At 43.9% G+C, this 20130-nt stretch overlaps 2 protein-coding genes across 5 annotated transcripts in view; one reads left to right on the forward strand and one right to left on the reverse strand.

Moving 5' to 3' along the window:
* The window catches only part of LOC115137772 (septin-5-like), a 28418-nt gene extending 18518 nt beyond the window's left edge, over nucleotides 1-9900 (forward strand). The window contains exons 9-12 of one of the 2 annotated variants that reach the window (XM_065024489.1): nucleotides 2647-2743; nucleotides 3700-3862; nucleotides 5571-5670; nucleotides 7921-9900. In XM_065024489.1, coding sequence (XP_064880561.1) covers nucleotides 2647-2743; nucleotides 3700-3862; nucleotides 5571-5670; nucleotides 7921-7989 — 429 coding nt within the window. In that variant the 3' untranslated portion in view covers nucleotides 7990-9900. Of the gene's footprint in view, nucleotides 1-2646; nucleotides 2744-3699; nucleotides 3863-5570; nucleotides 7889-7920 lie in introns of those variants that run through there. The other variant, XM_065024488.1, reaches the window with a different exon arrangement.
* Nucleotides 9901-10404: 504 nt separating this feature from the next.
* Nucleotides 10405-20130, reverse strand: part of LOC115136799 (max-binding protein MNT-like) — a 29354-nt gene continuing 19628 nt past the window's right edge. For all 3 annotated transcript variants that reach the window (XM_029672604.2, XM_029672605.2, XM_029672603.2), the window contains 2 exons: nucleotides 16283-16475; nucleotides 10405-13547 (listed from right to left, as the gene is read on the reverse strand). In XM_029672604.2, the coding sequence (XP_029528464.1) occupies nucleotides 12733-13547; nucleotides 16283-16475 (1008 nt within the window). In that variant the 3' untranslated portion in view covers nucleotides 10405-12732. The remainder of the gene's footprint in view (nucleotides 13548-16282; nucleotides 16476-20130) is intronic.

Genomic DNA, 20130 nt, shown 5'->3' on the forward strand with positions numbered 1-20130 from the left:
CACATTGACTCTGTAACCGGTACCCCCTGTATATAACCTCCACATTGACTCTGTAACCGGTACCCCCTGTATATAACCTCCACATTGACTCTGTAACCGGTACCCCTGTATATAACCTCCACATTGACTCTGTAACCGGTACCCCCTGTATATAACCTCCACATTGACTCTGTAACCGGTACCCCTGTATATAACCTCCACATTGACTCTGTAACCGGTACCCTCTGTATATAACCTCCACATTGACTCTGTAACCGGTACCCCTGTATATAACCTCCACATTGACTCTGTAACCGGTACCCCTGTATATAACCTCCACATTGACTCTGTAACCGGTACCCTCTGTATATAACCTCCACATTGACTCTGTAACCGGTACCCTCTGTATATAACCTCCACATTGACTCTGTAACCGGTACCCCCTGTATATAACCTCCACATTGACTCTGTAACCGGTACCCCCTGTATATAACCTCCACATTGACTCTGTAACCGGTACCCTCTGTATATAACCTCCACATTGACTCTGTAACCGGTACCCTCTGTATATAACCTCCACATTGACTCTGTAACCGGTACCCCCTGTATATAACCTCCACATTGACTCTGTAACCGGTACCCCCTGTATATAACCTCCACATTGACTCTGTAACCGGTACCCCCTGTATATAACCTCCACATTGACTCTGTAACCGGTACCCCCTGTATATAACCTCCACATTGACTCTGTAACCGGTACCCCCTGTATATAACCTCCACATTGACTCTGTAACCGGTACCCCCTGTATATAACCTCCACATTGACTCTGTAACCGGTACCCCTGTATATAACCTCCACATTGACTCTATAACCGGTACCCCTGTATATAACCTCCACATTGACTCTATAACCGGTACCCCTGTATATAACCTCCACATTGACTCTGTAACCGGTACCCCTGTATATAACCTCCACATTGACTCTGTAACCGGTACCCTCTGTATATAACCTCCACATTGACTCTGTAACCGGTACCCCCTGTATATAACCTCCACATTGACTCTGTAACCGGTACCCCCTGTATATAACCTCCACATTGACTCTGTACCGGTACCCCCTGTATATAACCTCCACATTGACTCTGTAACCGGTACCCCCTGTATATAACCTCCACATTGACTCTGTAACCGGTACCCCCTGTATATAACCTCCACATTGACTCTGTACCGGTACCCCCTGTATATAACCTCCACATTGACTCTGTAACCGGTACCCCCTGTATATAACCTCCACATTGACTCTGTAACCGGTACCCCTGTATATAACCTCCACATTGACTCTGTAACCGGTACCCCCTGTATATAACCTCCACATTGACTCTGTAACCGGTACCCCTGTATATAACCTCCACATTGACTCTGTAACCGGTACCCCCTGTATATAACCTCCACATTGACTCTGTAACCGGTACCCCCTGTATATAACCTCCACATTGACTCTGTAACCGGTACCCCTGTATATAACCTCCACATTGACTCTGTAACCGGTACCCCTGTATATAACCTCCACATTGACTCTGTAACCGGTACCCCTGTATATAACCTCCACATTGACTCTGTAACCGGTACCCCTGTATATAACCTCCACATTGACTCTGTAACCGGTACCCCCTGTATATAACCTCCACATTGACTCTGTAACCGGTACCCCCTGTATATAACCTCCACATTGACTCTGTAACCGGTACCCCTGTATATAACCTCCACATTGACTCTGTAACCGGTACCCCCTGTATATAACCTCCACATTGACTCTGTAACCGGTACCCCCTGTATATAGCCTCCACATTGACTCTGTAACCGGTACCCCCTGTATATAACCTCCACATTGACTCTGTAACCGGTACCCCCTGTATATAACCTCCACATTGACTCTATAACCGGTACCCCTGTATATAACCTCCACATTGACTCTGTAACCGGTACCCCCTGTATATAACCTCCACATTGACTCTGTAACCGGTACCCCCTGTATATAACCTCCACATTGACTCTATAACCGGTACCCCCTGTATATAACCTCCACATTGACTCTGTAACCGGTACCCCCTGTATATAACCTCCACATTGACTCTGTAACCGGTACCCCCTGTATATAACCTCCACATTGACTCTGTAACCGGTACCCCCTGTATATAACCTCCACATTGACTCTGTAACCAGTACCCCCTGTATATAACCTCCACATTGACTCTGTAACCGGTACCCTCTGTATATAACCTCCACATTGACTCTGTAACCGGTACCCCCTGTATATAACCTCCACATTGACTCTATAACCGGTACCCCCTGTATATAACCTTGCTCTTTAATTTTTGTTACTTTTTTTTTTTTTTTTAAAGGTATTTTTCTTAAAACTGCATTGTTAGTTAAGGGCTTGTAAGTCAGCATTTCACTACACCTGTTGTATTTGTTGCATGTGACAAATAACATTTGATTTGAGAGAGAGAGAGATGGAGAAATGGGTAGATCTGCATTGCAGCATTTTCCCCTCTCTGCATTACCTCATCGTAACCACAGATATATTCCCCCCACTTTGTACTTTATTCACGTCATTCCTATTCACCTCTCTTGCTCTCTCTCCCTCCCCCTGTCTCCCTCCTCCAGGACAGTATACCATTTGCGGTGATCGGCAGCAACACGGTGGTGGAGGCCAAAGGGAAGAGGGTCCGGGGTCGTCTTTACCCCTGGGGCATCGTGGAAGGTAACCCTGTTACACCACTGTTATGTAGCTCTTGTGTGTGGGGGTCTTAATATATTAGGGTTGGGTTAGGGTTGTACTGGGATGTGGACATGAAGCTGGGGTTAGGGTTGTACTGGGATGTGGACATGAAGCTGGGGTTAGGGTTGTACTGGGATGTGGACATGAAGCTAGGGTTAGGGTTGTACTGGGATGTGGACATGAAGCTGGGGTTAGGGTTGTACTGGGATGTGGACATGAAGCTGGGGTTAGGGTTGTACTGGGATGTGGACATGAAGCTGGGGTTAGGGTTGTACTGGGATGTGGACATGAAGCTGGGGTTAGGGTTGTACTGGGATGTGAACATGAAGCTGGGGTTAGGGTTGTACTGGGATGTGGACATGAAGCTGGGGTTAGGGTTGTACTGGGATGTGAACATGAAGCTGGGGTTAGGGTTGTACTGGGATGTGGACATGAAGCTAGGGTTAGGGTTGTACTGGGATGTGGACATGAAACTAGGGTTAGGGTTGTACTGGGATGTGGACATGAAGCTAGGGTTAGGGTTGTACTGGGATGTGGACATGAAGCTAGGGTTAGGGTTGTACTGGGATGTGGACATGAAACTAGGGTTGTACTGGGATGTGGACATGAAGCTAGGGTTAGGGTTGTACTGGGATGCGGACATGAAGCTAGGGTTAGGGTTATAGTTGAGGTTAGGGTTGAACTGGGATGTAGGCATGAACCTAGGGTTGTGGCTAGGGTTGGGGTTTAGGGGTGAACCTGGATGTGGACATGATGCTAGGGTTAGGGTTGAGGTTCGGGTTAGGGTTGGGGTTGAATCCGGGATGTGGCCATGAAGCTAGGGTTAGGGTTGTGGTTGATGTTCGGGTTAGGGTTGGGGTTGAATCCGGGATGTGGCCATGAAAGGTTTAGGAAAAAACACTGTCCTAACATAACACACACACTGTTACTTTTGACAGTGGAGAACTCTGCACACTGTGACTTTGTGAAGCTGAGGAATATGTTGGTGAGGACACACATGCAGGACCTGAAGGATGTGACACGGGAGACCCACTATGAGAACTACAGGGCTCACTGCATCCAGAGCATGACCCGCATGGTGGTGAAAGAACGCAACCGCAAGTATGGACACACACACACAGACCAGTATCTCACTGTAGCTCGTGTTGTTTATAGCTTGGATCAGGTATCTTAATACTGCATGTATTGTTACTCATATACAAACATAATGTAGCTCAACTACAATTCACACTAACATACAGTACCAGTCAAAAGTTTGGACACATACTCATTCCAGGGTTTTCTTTATTTTTACTATTTTCTACATTGTAGAATAATAGTGAAGACATCAAAACTACGAAATAACACATATGGAATCATGTAGTAACCAAAAAAACATTTTTGAGATTCTTCAAAGTAGTCACACTTTGATGACAGCTTTGCACACTCTTGGCATTCTCTCAACCAGCTTCATGAGGTAGTCACCTGGAATGCATTTAAATTAACAGGTGTGCCTTGTTAAAAGTTCATTTGTGGAATTTCTTTCCTCCTTAAAAGTCAATCAGTTGTGTTGTGACAAGGTAGGGGGGTGTAGAGAAGATAGCCCTATTTGGTAAAAGACGAAGTCTATATTATGGCAAGAACAGCTCAAATAAGCAAAGAGAAATGACAGTCCATGATGGCTTTAAGACCTGAAGCTCAGTCAGTGCGGAAAATTTCAAGAACTTTGAAAGTTTCTTCAAGTGCAGTCGCAAAAACCATCAAGCGCTGTGATGAAACTGACTTTCATGAGGACCGCCACAAGAAAGGAAGACCCAGAGTTACCTCTGCTGCAGAGGATAAGTTTGTTAGAGTTACCAGCCCAAATAAATTCTTCACAGAGTTCAAGTAACAGACCCATCGCAACATCAACTGTTTAGAGGAGACTCCGTGAATCAGGCCTTCATGGTCAAATTGCTTCAAATAAACCACTACTAAAGGACACCAATAAGAGGGAGAGACTCGCTTAGGCCAAGAAATACACCAGCAAAGGACATTAGACCGGTGGAAATCTGTCCTTTGGTCTGATGAGTCTAAATTTGAGATTTTTGGTTCCAACCGCCGTGTCTTTGTGAGACGCAGAGTAAGTGAACGGATGATCTCCGCATGTGTGGTTCCCACCGTGAAGCATGGAGGAGGAGGTGTGGGGGTTCTTTGCTGGTGACACGGTCTGTGATGGATTTATTTAGAATTCAAGGCACACTTGACCAGCATGGCTACCACAACATTCTGCAGCAATACGCCATCCCATCTGGTTTGTGCTTGGTGCTTTTAAACAGAACAATAACTCAACACAACTTCAGTCTGTGTAAGGGCTATTTGACCAAGAAGCAGAGTGATGTAGTGCTGCATCAGATGACCTGGCCTCCACAATCACCCGACCTCAACCCAATTGAGATGGTTTGGAATGAGTTAAAAGCGGAGTGAAGGAAAAGCAGCCAACAAGTGCTCAGCACTTAAAGGATCTCCTTTAAGACTGTTGGAAAAGCATTCCATGTGAAGCTGGTTGAGAGAATGCCAAGAATGTGCAAAGCTGTCAAGGTAAAGGGTGGCTACTTTGAAGAATCTAAAATATATTTTGATTTGTTTAGCGCTTTTTTGGGTACTACATAATTCCATATGTGTTATTCCATAGTTTTGTTGTCTTCACTATTATTCTGTAATATAAAGAAAAACACTTGAATGAGTAGGTGTTCTAACTTTTGACTGGTACTGTATAGTCACAAACTCTAACAAAATATACACCCACATACTGTCAACCATATTGTCTTTCTCCACACTACTCCCGTAGTAAACTGACCAGGGAGAGCGGCACAGACTTCCCCATCCCTGTGATACCAAGTACCACAGACACCGAGACGGAGAAGCTGATCCGAGAGAAAGATGAAGAGGTACAACGACGACACTCAGAGCATGAACCAGAGCAAGAGCACAGTCACGATGAGCACTCAGACCGACCCCTAGAACCCCACTCTGACCCAGGCCTAGACCCAGGGTCTGAACCTGAGGCCTCTTGAGTCCTCCAGGCTGTCAATCATATTTTATATACATTCCATTAATACATGCAGGTGCCCCTGAGGACCCCAGTCAGGTGTGGTAATTCTGGTCTGAGGAAGGGTGAGGGGTGACAGTTGGTCCCTACAGCAGCACCCCTAAAACAGCACCCAGCCATGAGGTGCACATGACCTGTAAGAGATGATTAGATCTGGGTACAAATAATGTTTTATATTCAAATACTATTTGAACCCAGGTCTGGCAGTAGAATATAATATGTCACGCTGCCTGGGTAGACTAGTGTTGTAAATGGAAAGAAGCACTCGTGTGGTTCTCTTCTCCCTGTTTGAGTCTGTCCCTGTCCAAAAGCACCATCGTGCCAATTTCATATAGTTATTTATTTATATTATTTATATACAGTACCAGTCAAAAGTTTGGACACCGACTCATTCAAGGGTTTTTATTTTTACTATTTTCTACATTGTAGAATAATAGTGAAGACATCAAAACTATGAAATAACACATATGGAGTGCTGTATCAGATGACCTGTCCTCCACAATCACCTGACCTTAACCCAATTGAGATGGTTTGGGATGAGTTGGACTGCAAAGTGAAGGAAAAGCAGCGAACAAGTGCTTAGCATATGTGGGAACTCCTTCAAGACTGTTGGAAAAGCATTCCAGGTGAAGCTGGTTGAGAAAATGCCAAGAATGTGCAAAGCTGTCATCAAGGCAAAGGCTGGCTGCTTTGAAGAATCTAAAATATTACATATATTTTGATTTGTTTAATACTTTTTGGTTACTACATGATTCCATATGTTTTATTTAATAGTTTTGATGTCTTCACTATTATTCTAAAATGTAGAAAATAGTACCAATAAAGAAAAACCCTTGAATGAGTAGGTGTGTCCAAACTTTTGACGGGTACTGTATATATTTTCTGATTAAAAGCTGATAACTTTAAAGAACCTTAACAATACTTTAACAAAAATACCCTCACCTGAGGTTTGAATCTGATGCATGAAGCCTACCCTGAAACCCACTTGTGCAGCTTGAGTTTTGGTGCAGATCTTCCATTGATGTCAATACATAATTTTCTCAAAAATAAAGTTAAGCTTGTGCATCTCAAGCTAGGTTTCCCCCTGAATGACATGAGCCATTAAAAACATAATACATTATTTTCTGCTATTTCCTCATTTTTGGTATGTAACCCTTCCCATTATTAAAACGTTGGAAACACAAAACTGTCACCTTAATTTCATCCTATTTTGATATGTTTGTGGGATTGGGGGGATGCTATGAAGGGCAAATAATAGTATTTCTGCAAGTGCCATATCTTTCACACTTGTACTTCATATCACAGTATTGAATTATCAGGCTCTGTGTGTAGCAATTACAGAAATTAATGTGTATACCTGACTGAACACACACACAGTCACCAGCCTCAGTCACATGGTCTCCAGACAGAGTAGAATGGGGTGGCAAATTGTATCAATCAGTTGTCCTCCCGCTGGCTTGTTAGTCATTGGATATGGTCATTGGTGCAGTGATGTAGAAGTAATGGTCATGTTCCAGGCCACCTTCAGCCTGTCTTTCACTCATTAGACTACAACTGTATACATGACTGAACACACACGCATCCGTCATCATCATCAGGTCACATGGTCTAAAGTCAGAATAGACTGGGGTGGCAAATGGTATCGATCGGTTGTCTGTCAGCACTGCTGGCTTAGTTGTGATTTGGATAGGGCTTGGTTATTGGTGCAGTCATGTAGAAGTAATGGTTGCGTTCCAGGCCACCTACATTGCAGTCATGAAATGTAGACAATCACTACTTCCGCATGTGTAGTGTTCTGAGACAATCAGATCTGTGTCAGATCTCTGCAAATGCAGAAGTAGTGTTTAGCATCATAGGAATCCATCAATATGACTTAATAACCTGATAGTCTGGTGAGAGTAGACTGGTATGGGGAATCCTATTTATCTGTTGTCACATAGCTGGCTTTGTTGTGATTGGATAGCGCTTGGTTATGGTTCCTAAAGCCTGTGAGCATCTCCCCAGTCCCTACTTCATTCTGTGTTTTTGTGTTTTGCTTCATGTCCCGGGTGTTTGACTGACAGCGGCCTCTTGTCTCTTTTCTCCATAGTTGCGGCGAATGCAAGAGATGCTCACAAAGATCCAGGAACAGATGCACACGCAGAAGGAGGCCTATTAACCCAGGCTACTACTAGAACCCCTGCCCCTCTGTAAATGCAGGCCCCCTCTTTCCACTACTAGGGTGGGCACCCCTAGTACCACTCTACTCTAGTCCACAAACATTGTCAACTCCAGCTCATCCAACCCCAACAGCCACCACTCCTCATTTAGTCAATAACCCTCACTATCAGAGACTGATCCAGGACCAGGCATGAGGTATTCACAGACAGGACGTGGCATGGAGAGAATTTGCCTTCTCTTCCAACAACATGGAAGTCCTGTGTCTCCACACCTGTTGTGGAAACTCTAACAGTAACAACAGGCACTCCTTTCGAGTGCCATTGCTGGAGCACAACACCGGGCCGGACAGCACCGACCTAACCACCTGCTTGTCCTTACAGGGTTACGGCCGGGTCCTGCCTGCCCTCTTTCCACTCATAGTTTACCTGTGGTCTTCTCAAGAGAACTGTTTGCCTTCCAGGTCATTGCTAACACTTCAATGTTCATTGATGTTTCTCCTTAGTGAACTCTAACCCTGACATTGGTTAAGGGGTAGACTGTAGGGAATGTGTTGTCCTGTCCCTCTGCTAGGTGTTTGAAAGTCTATCTCATAACAAATGTAGTTGTGTGGTCTTAACCACCCTAGACAAGGTCTGTTGGGAAGGAGGTTGGCCTGCCCAAATACATTTTTTTGTCATGCACAATTTTTTCCCAAGAGCATTTTTCTTAAAGGTCAATACTATAGATGGTCATACAGATAAAATGTGATACTTTTTTTTACTACAATGTTACATTTGTAAATGTTTGTTACGAAGTTGCATCTATCACTTGTTATTGCTTTTATTTGCATTGCTACACAGAATAGCATGGAATGAGTCCTTTTTTCACCATTTTTAATTTCAACAAATGTTACTGAAGTACTGTTGGGTGGTTTTTTTACATGTATGTTAATAGGGCTAACTAATGTCCTTCACTCTCCCAATTCCAGCATGCTCAACCATGGGTTGTTCATTCTTGTATTTTACTTAAAAAGGAAACCCACTACTTACAGTTCTGATATCTGTAATGATAGTTTGAGAGTTTGCTGGAATCTTGTTGACTTGCAGGTTCGTCCTCAGGTCGTAGTAAAACGTTTTGCAGTGAAAATGAGTGTTAGACTGGGATACAATCCCATTATAGACGTTGCGACTTTTAAAGGCAATTTCAGATTAAGCTGACATATGCAGCGTTTCCGTGATGGGATCTCTGCGAACGCAGAGAACATTGCCTTTTAAAAGCCGCAGTGCAAAACCTGCCATCTGACTAAATCCTGGCTCAAATGGACAAGTTCCAGCATTAACTCCCCATTTAACATTTATTCACTGAACATGAACCCAAGAGGAGAAAATAGAAGCCTTGAGCGAACTATGTGCCAGCCAAGAGATGCTGGCCTGGGGACCAAGCAGACAGGACAAGGCCCTTATTCTGCCAGAGGTCAGGGGGCTAGAGAATGACAGAGTCACTTCAGTAAGGTTGTTTGTGGGTATAGTGTCTGTTATAGAGGTGCCTGATATAGCAGGCCTTCATTCATGGGTGATATTTTTCTTGATTATGTTTGTGGACAGTAAGTATGCACCCTCTATGTTGAAGTACATATGTATGAGTGGATGATTTTATTATAGTAGATATATTATGCACTCAACGCAAGAGACATTATAATTACTTATCATTTAGGTGTTTCCTTCCAATCATTTTGACTTAACACTTTTATTTTTTCATGAAGAAGATGAATAGTTGTGCATAAGTATTTATTTTCCTCAGGTGCCAAATGTCAGTTCATTCACAAGGAACAAGTCATGAGACAAAAATATACATTTGTTTGGATTATTAGTATGAGTGCCAGGAAAATTTATTTGAAATAAATCAGAATAAAATATTTTTATTTCACATTCTCTTTGTAAGCAACATTGTTCAATTTACTTGTTCTATCCTGATCCACCAAAAGCTTAGAGATTCACCTACAGACCCAGTCCAAAATCACACTAGAACAAAAGTAGGAAATAAGATTGTTTCATAAGAATGTTGTCATACTACTTTTTCTAAATACATTTATGTAATAAATAACATTGTCCAGGATTCAATCTGAGCGCAGATTGGCAACGCTCCAATAAACGCATTTTCCCATTGAGCCAACATATGCAGCGTTTACCGTGAATGTGGGCTCTGAAAAAGTGCATTGTGGACAAAGCTCGCTCGGATTGAATCCAGCACTTTAGAAAGTCATTGAGGAAGAGAAAGGATGCAATGAATTGTAATACAATAAAGGAAGTAACATCTTGTCTCTCCATTCTAGCCATTTTCTACTACTCCTACTTTGTATTGCGATAGAGTGTTGCTAAGCGAACCTACACACACCCTAAAAATGTAGATCAAATAAATTGCCCAAAGCAAGAAGTTATAAATGTAATAAGATTTATTAAGTATCTTCAGCATTTTCCACTTATGCATTTAAATGATTTCTCTTTTTACATAATGGACAATTAAATCTAAACGCAGCCCAAAATGTACAGGCAAGATAGAACTTCCACTTTCTCCATAGGGAAAACAAAGGTTGTGGAAAGGGCTCTGAAAGCTCTCCCGCGGTATACAGTACTGTACATGGTCTCAGAACAGCTGGCATAAAAATCTACATATGAACCAAAATCACCAATCTACATGCAAAAACAGGCAAATCTTTAAAATACACTAAAACCATTATTGAATGTGTACATACATACATACTGTTCCATTCCACACAAAGATTGATCAAATATATATTTTTAAATGTTATGACTACCATGTCCATTCTTCCTCCCAAAGACAGACACAAAACCATTCAGATTAAGTGAAGAGGAACACAGTCAGGTGCTGTCTTTGCGAGTGCTATGTACAGTTGTAAACCAGTTTTGCTTTAATTGGGGTTATTAAGTAGCATATCAAAGTGATAGAAGTTAAAAGTTGAATCTCAGCTACACAGGTCGTGTAACAGTGCAGTGGACGGCCAACACAAGAATCTAGATAAGAATTGATATACCAGATAATTCATATGGTTGGTGGAAAAAGAGGATAAAATGGCATAGGTGACTGCCTGACCATGCCGTTTAACCCCAAACGGCCACATTCACTTCAATGGTCTACCGTGACACTGCCGAAGGCCTTAAACAAGATCACTGCTGCAACACAAACAAGATATGCCTCACTATATAGCTACTTTATTACACATACATAGATACTCCAGGAACAATTTACAGTGATTGTGCCTGCTATGGCTCCTGCTCTGCCATTAGTAAAAAATATATATAAATCGTGGTAATATGTAGCCACTTGAGTATTGTAGTTTTACTCCTGTGCTAAACTGAGTGGTTGTTCAGTTTTGTGAAAAGTCCTCACGGTTATACTTACATCACCTTCTTCAGATGTGCATGGTGGAACTGGTAATGCCAGCATTTGGGTTTGATTCCTGCTTGGGCCACACATATGTTATTACAAACTAGTACACTCAATGACCATTTCACATGCCGTTGTGGTTTACCACCAGCAGGGGAAGCCTGTGGAACATGCAGTAATATGACAGCGCTGCAGTGGGAGAAGAACGGCCAGGCCGTGTTTTAGGTTTCACTTCACAGCCATGTGCCTGGGTAGTGGGAAGGGGAGGTCCCAGCAATTATGTCCTCAATGTGCTCCTTTATGGCGCTTAGTTGTTCGCGCACACACACACACACACACATCCCATGCTGACGCTGACGTGCCAACACCTACCAATCACACAGCCAGAGAGCCAGTCTCTCTGACCCCGATTCAGCGGTCTGAAATTGGATGCTTTGCCTTCTGGTCACATCAAGGCCCGTATCCACACAGCGTCTCAGAGTAGGAGTGCTTATCTAGTATCAGTTTAGACTAAAATCATAATGAATGAGATTATACGGGCAGATCCTAGATCAGCACAACTATTCAGGTGATTTGTGAATACGGGTCCTGGCCTCTGTGGTAGACTTCAGTTAAATCTAAAACCTTGGTGCTTTCATAATAGCAAATAGTGGCACCACCACAGTCATTAGCAGTGTGGTTTGTAAATACTCTTGGCTGTGGAATACGTGACCCTGTACCAGAAATATAAAATCCGGTCCTGAATGAAAATATGCAGGTCTGACTGCCTTGGACATTGGATGTCTCTCACTATTAGCTACTGTAGATATGAACACAGAGGAGGACCAGACAGATAATGTCTCCATGTGATTCTCTCCACTGCATCCTATACAATATCACACTCTATCAACATTACCATCCTGGACATCATACTCTGCCCAACAACAACATTGGCTGTCTTTCACCTCTCATAACCATTATAAAGATATATTTAAAAAATTGTACATTTTTATAGTTTCTTTTTGGAATGTTCTGAGTTACTTCTTATTGACAGCTGTAATGCATCAGGTTAGTTAATAATGCAGTTTGAGAATCATCAGTGAATATGAGGACTTGCGTCCAGTATGAAGGCTTTTACATTTGTTTGTCAGTACAGTAGTCCTGGTGCCAGCCTCACTCTGGGCCTGCTTCAGTCGCCCTGGGCTCGGAGTCTGGGCTGGTTCCTGTCCGGCTGGTCTGCTCTGAGGCCGATGTTCTCCAGAGCTGGAGGTCTGTCTCCGACTTCAGCCTGACTCTGACCACTTCAGGGTGGGTGTGGCCTGTTCATGTAGCTTGGTTCTCAGGCTAGCTTCAGGATGGCTCTGGCCTGGTTCAGAGATCAGGCTAGCTTCAGAGTGCTAACGGGGAATGAAGGCAAGGTCACCATAGTTACAGGGTTCAGCAGCTGTTGGTGATGTGTCACCACCTGGGCACCAACTGCCGTCTGCTTTCCCATGATGGTGGTTGCGCCCTGGCTGGGGGCAGTACCATTGACCTGGGCGAGAGTATGGGTGATGTGGCCCACCATGGCTGGCTGGGTGACAGCCACGGACTGGGGGTAGATGGTGGGTAGATGGTGCTGGCCCAGGTGGGTAACAGGGTGGATGGGGATGTCTCCGATGGGCTGGTGGTGGTGCCCTGGGGCCAGCTGCATGGGGGCTGAGGAGGAGGGAGCTAGATGGGTGATGTGCTTGGCTCCTCCAGATGAAGCCTGGATGACGTGGTTGACGGCCTGGATGACAGAGGCGTGGGAAGCCGAGGCGTGGGCAATGACTGTGGGCTGGAGGCTGGGGGCCTTTACCATGTGAGTATGAGCGTGGGCAGTCACCATGTGTGTGTGAGCCGGGAAGAGGGTGCTAGGGGAGGTTACGATGTGTGTGTGAGGCGATAGGAGTGCCTGGATAGGGGTGGTGGTGATGTTGGATGCTGGGGTGGAGAATGTAGCTGAGACAGCCAGGGGTGACAGCGGGTGGGGGTACGTTTGGGCCTTGTGTTGGCTGGAGATGTGTTGGGTGAGGATGGAGGTGGTGGGGGTTATGGGAGTGGTGGTCACAGTCTTGTACAACTCGGGTTGCATGGCTTGTTGAGGCACGGTGGGTAAGGCTGCCGGAACATTCTCCTCATCCATGTCGTCATCCATGATGTCTTCACCCTCTGTGTGACAGACAGAAAGAACACATTAACTTCACGCTTGATAACGTCACAGATATGATCGCTTTGTACATTCTTAAAACACTGTGTAGGAACTAGTGTCGTTTGGTCTTTCTATAAATAGTGTGACATTGGGATCAACATTTCAAAATGGTTTGAAACAAAAATAACAAGGATTTTCATGAAGTTCTACATGTGTACTTAGGAATGAAAGTGAATATGTGCAAATTGGCCCATAACTCCACCTATACAACAACCTAGGTTTAGGACTATACAACAACCTAGGTTTAGGACTATACAACCTTTAAAACAGGGTTTATACAGACACCGGAAAGTCAAATTCAAGGACTTTTCCCAAGTAATTAATTGCAATTGTCAAGAACCTCAAATGGTATACAATTTTATAATGATTATAATTATAATTATAGGGTCCAATATACAACTATATAGCTATGATCCCCCTTATATCTTAAACCAGTTAAATGTGATCTACATAATCCCCAAAAGGTAATTATTTATCAGGAGAGGGCCATAAACAATAACTAGTAATGCTGCATACTCCAAGAAAGGTTCAAATCTCACCTTTCTGGTCATTGTTTTTATAAATTGCTGAGGTATAATCACTTTTGAAGAAGTTTAAGTACAAATATGAAAATAAAAGATAAATCCTCTCACTGTCAACTGAGTATATTTTCAGCAAACTTATATTTACACATTTTGTATGAACATAACAAGATTCAACAGACAAACTGAACATGTTCCACAGACATGTGACTAACAGAAATGGAATAATGTGTCCCTGAACAAAGGGGGGGTCAAAATCAAAAGTAACAGTTAGTATCTGGTGGCCACCAGCTGCATTAAGTGCTGCAGTGCATCTCCTCCTCATGGACTGCAACACATTTGCCAGTTCTTGCTGTGACATGTTACCCCACTCTTCCACCAAGGCACCTGCAAGTTCCCGGACATTTCTGGGGGGAATGGCCCTAGTCCTCACCCTCCGATCCAACAGGTCCCAGACGTGCTCACATGGGATTGAAATCCGGGCTCTTCACTGGCCATGGCAGAACACTGACATTCCTGTCTTGCAAGAAATCAGCCATACAGTTCATTCTGTGCGTGGTGGCATTGTCACGCTGGAGGGTCATGTCAGGATGAGCCTGCAGGAAGGGTACCATTTGAGGGAGGAGGTCTTCCCTGTAACGCATAGCGTTTAGATTGCCTGCAATGACAAGCTCAGTCCGATGATGCTGTGACGCACTGCCCCAGACCATGACGGACCCTCCACCTCGATCCCGCTTCAAGTGTAAAGCTCATTCCTTTGATGATAAACACGAATCCGACCATCAGATAAAACTGCGACTTGTCAGTGAAGAGCACTTTTTGCCAGTCCTGACTGGTCCAGCGAAGGTGGGTTTGTGCCCATAGGCGATGTTGTTGCCGGTGATGTCTGGTGAGGACCTGCCTTTACAACAGGCCTACAAGTCTGAGCACTGATGGAGGGATTGTGCGTTCCTGGTGTAACTCGGTCAGTTGTTGTTACCATGCTATACCTATCCCGCAGGTGTGGATGTCATAAGGTGAACGCACCAATTTGTAAGTCGCTCTGGATAAGAGCGTCTGCTAAATGACTTAAATGTAAATGTAAATGTGTGATGTTCGGCTGTACCGATCCTGTACAGGTGTTGTTACACGTGGTCTGCCACTGCGAGGACGATCAGCTGTCCTCCCTGTAGCTCAGTCTTAGGCATTTTATTTATTTATTTTATTTATAGGGCAATTTATTGCCCTGGCCACATCTGCAGTCCTCATGCCTCCTTGCAGCATGCCTAAGGCACATTCACGCAGATGAGCAGGGACCCTGGAAATCTTTCTTTTGGTGTTTTTCAGAGTCAGTAGAAAGGCCTCTTTAGTGTCCTAAGTTTCCATAACCGTGACCTTAATTGCCTACCGTCTGTAAGCTGTTAGTGTCTTAACGACCGTTCCATATGTCCATTAATTGTTTATGGTTCATTGAACAAGCATGGGAAACAAACCCTTTACAATAAAGATCTGTGACGTTATTTGGATTTTCACAAATTATCTTTTTTGTTGTTGCTGGGTTTATTTCCTATTTCAACAAAAAAAAAAGTTTGAATAAGGCTTGAAATGACTTATGCTTTCTACAAATAGTATATTCTAATTATAAAAACTATAAGATTTCACCTTAACTGTAAAATACATATTTTCTAACGGTCTCGAGCAAAACGTCTGCCCCCATCGCTGTGAACTTCACAGAGCTCTAGTTTGGCTTCCTGAACTCGCCTTTCATCTCATATTAAAATCGTGTCCATATATGACAAAAATTGTTTGAAATCTATTTGTTTAAAATTATTTTTGATTACTGGCTCTAAATCGATCTCGGATCGCTACTGCGACAAACCCCCTCTCTCCTGCTGCACTATGATGTAAGGATTCCAGGCATATGCGTTGTTAGTGGCTGTGATGTAGGGTTCAGCAAGGAGTTTCTGGACAGTCGGAAGAGCAAATTAAATACTAGGGACATCCCAGCTTCAAGTGGTGTCAGAATTCACATCCTGCTCCACACAGGCAAAAGAGACCTACTCCTGTGTCGGTGAGAATCAGGGTTCTCTTTCAATGCAAACTATTTTGATCTGTGTGTCCATAGATCTATTTATAAGCAAAACGGTTTTCTTAATTAATTTGATTGCTTGGTTAAACCGATTGATTGAGCGTACCTGAGGCAGTAGAGGTAGAAGCCTGGTCGTCTTCTGGTTGAACCGTCTGTCTGAGAACACGGTCTATCTCCATGACATTCATCCATTGGCTCAGCTCGTTCTTCAGCTCAGCCAATCGCTGCTGAGTAGCGATTTTCTCCCGCGCCAGTCTCTCCATCTCATGCTCGTACTCCTTCTCCTTGCGCTTCAACGTCTGTAAGACACAGAGGGAGAGAGAAAAGTGCTCAGTACAGTTTGAATACACCCATTTATAAATGGGGCAATCAATTATATTTCAGAGAGAGCCTGCATTCTGCAATTTGATTATAATAAAACTTTGAACTGAAGTTTCACACAAGTTCTTCAATAGAACCAGTAATAGGCTGTCATTGTAAATAAGATTTTGTTCTTTAACGGACTTGCCTAGTTAAATATATATATATTGGCTGGATTCTATTCCAGGTGTCATTGGTCCTCAATGTGTACATTGAGTTTTCCTTGGTCATAATTAAAATCATACTTACCAATGTCATAAACCTCCCCATTTGCGTTCATGTAAAGTAAAAGCTGCTATCCAGACGTGTGTTGTTTTAGCAACAGCCGCGGGACCACATGCACAAAACATTTCTCTTCTAATCCCTTAGTGTATTCATTATGCTGGTCACTTCCTTGTCTGTGACAGTACATCACACAACCAACAATAACACCAACACCATTTCCTGACCCCATGGTCTCTACTTCATCTGTCAATGTTGAGACAGCGACAGGGCTATACATTTACATTTACATTTACATTTAAGTCATTTAGCAGACTTAAATGTAAATGTAAATGTATAGCCCTGTCGCTGTCTCAACATACACACACACACACACACACTGACCAAGAGATCCTTCTCTCTCCCTGGACAGAAACATGTCAAATGTTATATTACTGTCAAAACGACACCACGGCCACATCCTGAGTGTTTACAACAGCCGATAGATAATGTTTCTTCAGAAGGTCATTGCTGCCTCTACTTCACTTCCACGGTAGGCTGAGCAGGATTCCAGAGGAGCAAAGGACAATCCCCTCTGGGAACACTAACTAGTACTCTCGGAGTGTAGTACTACTGTTGGACGCAAGCATCAACATCCTCTTAGAGACTGCTTGGGTATGCCTCCTTATGTGGGCCCCTCCCATTATCCTCTTTGCTCGCCTTGCTAGTCCCCACAAAATGTTCTTTCTAAACCACATGGACACTCATTTACTACTCTGGAAGCATTAAATCAAGACCATTTCATAGGACTGACAGCAGTCTAAAATAACGTCTTGGGAGAGCCATTTCCATGTCTGTTGCTTCCTTTGACTGGACGAGCAGAAGCAACAGACATTAACCTACACCATGACCGGGCAGGCAGCATGACTGTGTGAAAGGAAGAACAGACACAGAGAGACCTGGATAGAGGGAAGGAGTACAGAAAGAGGGAGGTGCTGGGCAGTGGCTCTCTGACCCAGTTTATCATTTCCTGGTCAGCTGACAAAGGACTGACAAAACAGGCTGTAGTGGGCGGGGCAGGTCTGTACGGAGGGAGAGCAGCCGGGACAGAGAGATTATACTGTCAGTCTGCCTGGGAGACAGAAAACAACTAGGAAGAACACCATGATGAAGTCTGCCAGGACGGGAAACCTTTACATGGACTTTATGAGAGACAAAGACATTGAGTTTCATTCCCCCTCCTCCAGTGGGTATTGCCCAATCGACTAGCTTCAGAAGACCATGGAATCACGACTAGCCAATCAGGACGAAACTAAGAAGACTAGAATCACGACAAGGCTAACAAGGCTGGACTCATCTGACTCAGAGCCATAAAGCTGTGTGCTCACAGACCTGGACTTCCTGTATCTGTGCATAATGTAGCTGTGTATGAGAGACTAGGTACACATACATTTGTACAATTGCTTTTCAGTATGGAAGTATACCAGTATACCTTCAACCAGGATCAGATAAGATGCTCTGCTGTGCTGTCACTCACACAAACCCAGGCCCCTCACACAAACACAACCCAAACCCTATGACCTGTCTAAATCTACATGTGTGAACTGCTCCTTACCTTGGAAGGCAGAAAGGAGATGTGTGTGTGTGTGTGTGTGTGTATGTGTATATATAATGAGATGAGACTGTTGTGCAGACTAAAGCTAAAGAAGAACAGATCTTTCATTCGGTCTTGATTTAAATGTAGAGTTAGAGGGTAGTCTGGCGTTGTTATAGGCTCTATCAGTCCAGTAGAAGGAGTACTGCTGCAGACTCCCCTGACTGGCTGGTGGTGAGTCACCTATGGTCCTAGACAGACCCCAGCCAGTCTGGGTGGTCTTCACCACCAACATAACTATATGAATAATGACAGCACTCTACTCCAATCAGACCGCCCCCCTCGTTTCGTTGTCACGGCAACAGCTGAAAACCGCCATTGTTTCCATGGCAACATGTCAGGTGATAAGCAGCACATTGTCCCAGTGCGTCAGTTGTACAGTGGTAGAATATTAAAAAGGCATCAGAAACATACATCAGCGACCAAATAAACAATGCTATAACAAGGTAAAAAAAAAACGGTTGTAGAACGCAGTCATAAAGCCAACGCTGTAACACGGAGACAGTCATATGTGAATGCGAGTGTGGGGGCATGTCTTTTGCAAGCATGCTCATGAACACGGTGGAATTCTGGGCCTAGTGCTATGACTCATACAGACAGAGACAGTGAGCACCCGCGAGAAAGATGCTGTATGTACTACTCACTGCTCTACAAACACCAACACCCACTATGGCCCAACCCCTGTCACTACACAATCTAGTAGCTAGCTGCTTCTAGCCATTAATACACCTCCATCTGCTTGCTATACTAGCTGTAGTTGCCATTCGTATGCACTTGGCTGTTCAATACTGTCCTTGGAGAAAATCAAAACACTCTGCAAGGCAAGCTGTACCACTACCACCTAGAACCGTAGTCGACACAAGCAAGGATATCTGCCCCAGCCCCCATTCAAGAACAGAGAACACACAGCAACAGCTAGGGTGAGACAAGCTAAGAACAGTGTACCTGAAACAGGCCAAGAACAGCAGATGGATACTACAGAACACATGACAAGAAACCAGAGAAAGCATGACGCACCTCTTCAGCATCAGCCTGTACTGATCCACATACTACTACAGTGCATTCGGAAAATATTCAGACCACTTAGACTTTTTCCAAATTTTGTTACTTTACAGCCTTATTCTAAAATTGATTAAATAGATGTTTTCCCCCCTCAATCTACACACAATACACCATAAAGAAAAAAAAAAAAAAAACTGGAGTCGACATTTTTGCAAGTGTATAAAAAAAATGAAATATCACATTTACATAAGTACTCAGACCCTTTACTCAGTACTCTATTGAAGCACCTTTGGCAGCGATTACAGCCTAGAGTCTGTTTCGATATGACGCTACAAGCTTGGCACACCTTAATTTGGGGAGTTTCTCCCATTCTTCTCTGCAGATCCTCTCAAGCTCTGTCTGGTTGGATGGGAAGCGTTGCTGCACAGCTATTGTCAGGTCTCCCCAGAGATGTTTGATCGGGTTCAAGTCCAGGCTCTGGCTGGGCCACTCAAGTACATTGAGACTTGTCCTGAAGTCATTCCTGCGCTGTCTTGGCTGTGTGCTTAGGGCCGTTGTCCTGTTGGAAGGTGAACCATGGCTCTGGAGCAGATTTTAATCAAGTATCTCTGTACTTTGCTCCGTTCAGCTTTCCCCTCAATCCGGACTAGTCTCCCAGTCCCTCCCACTGAAAAACATTGGTATTGGCCAGGTGATGAGCGGTGCCTGGTTTCCTCCAGACATGACGTTTGGTATTC

This window comes from Oncorhynchus nerka, linkage group LG11, assembly GCF_034236695.1.
Source record: "Oncorhynchus nerka isolate Pitt River linkage group LG11, Oner_Uvic_2.0, whole genome shotgun sequence".
NCBI classification, from domain to species: Eukaryota; Metazoa; Chordata; class Actinopteri; order Salmoniformes; family Salmonidae; genus Oncorhynchus; species Oncorhynchus nerka.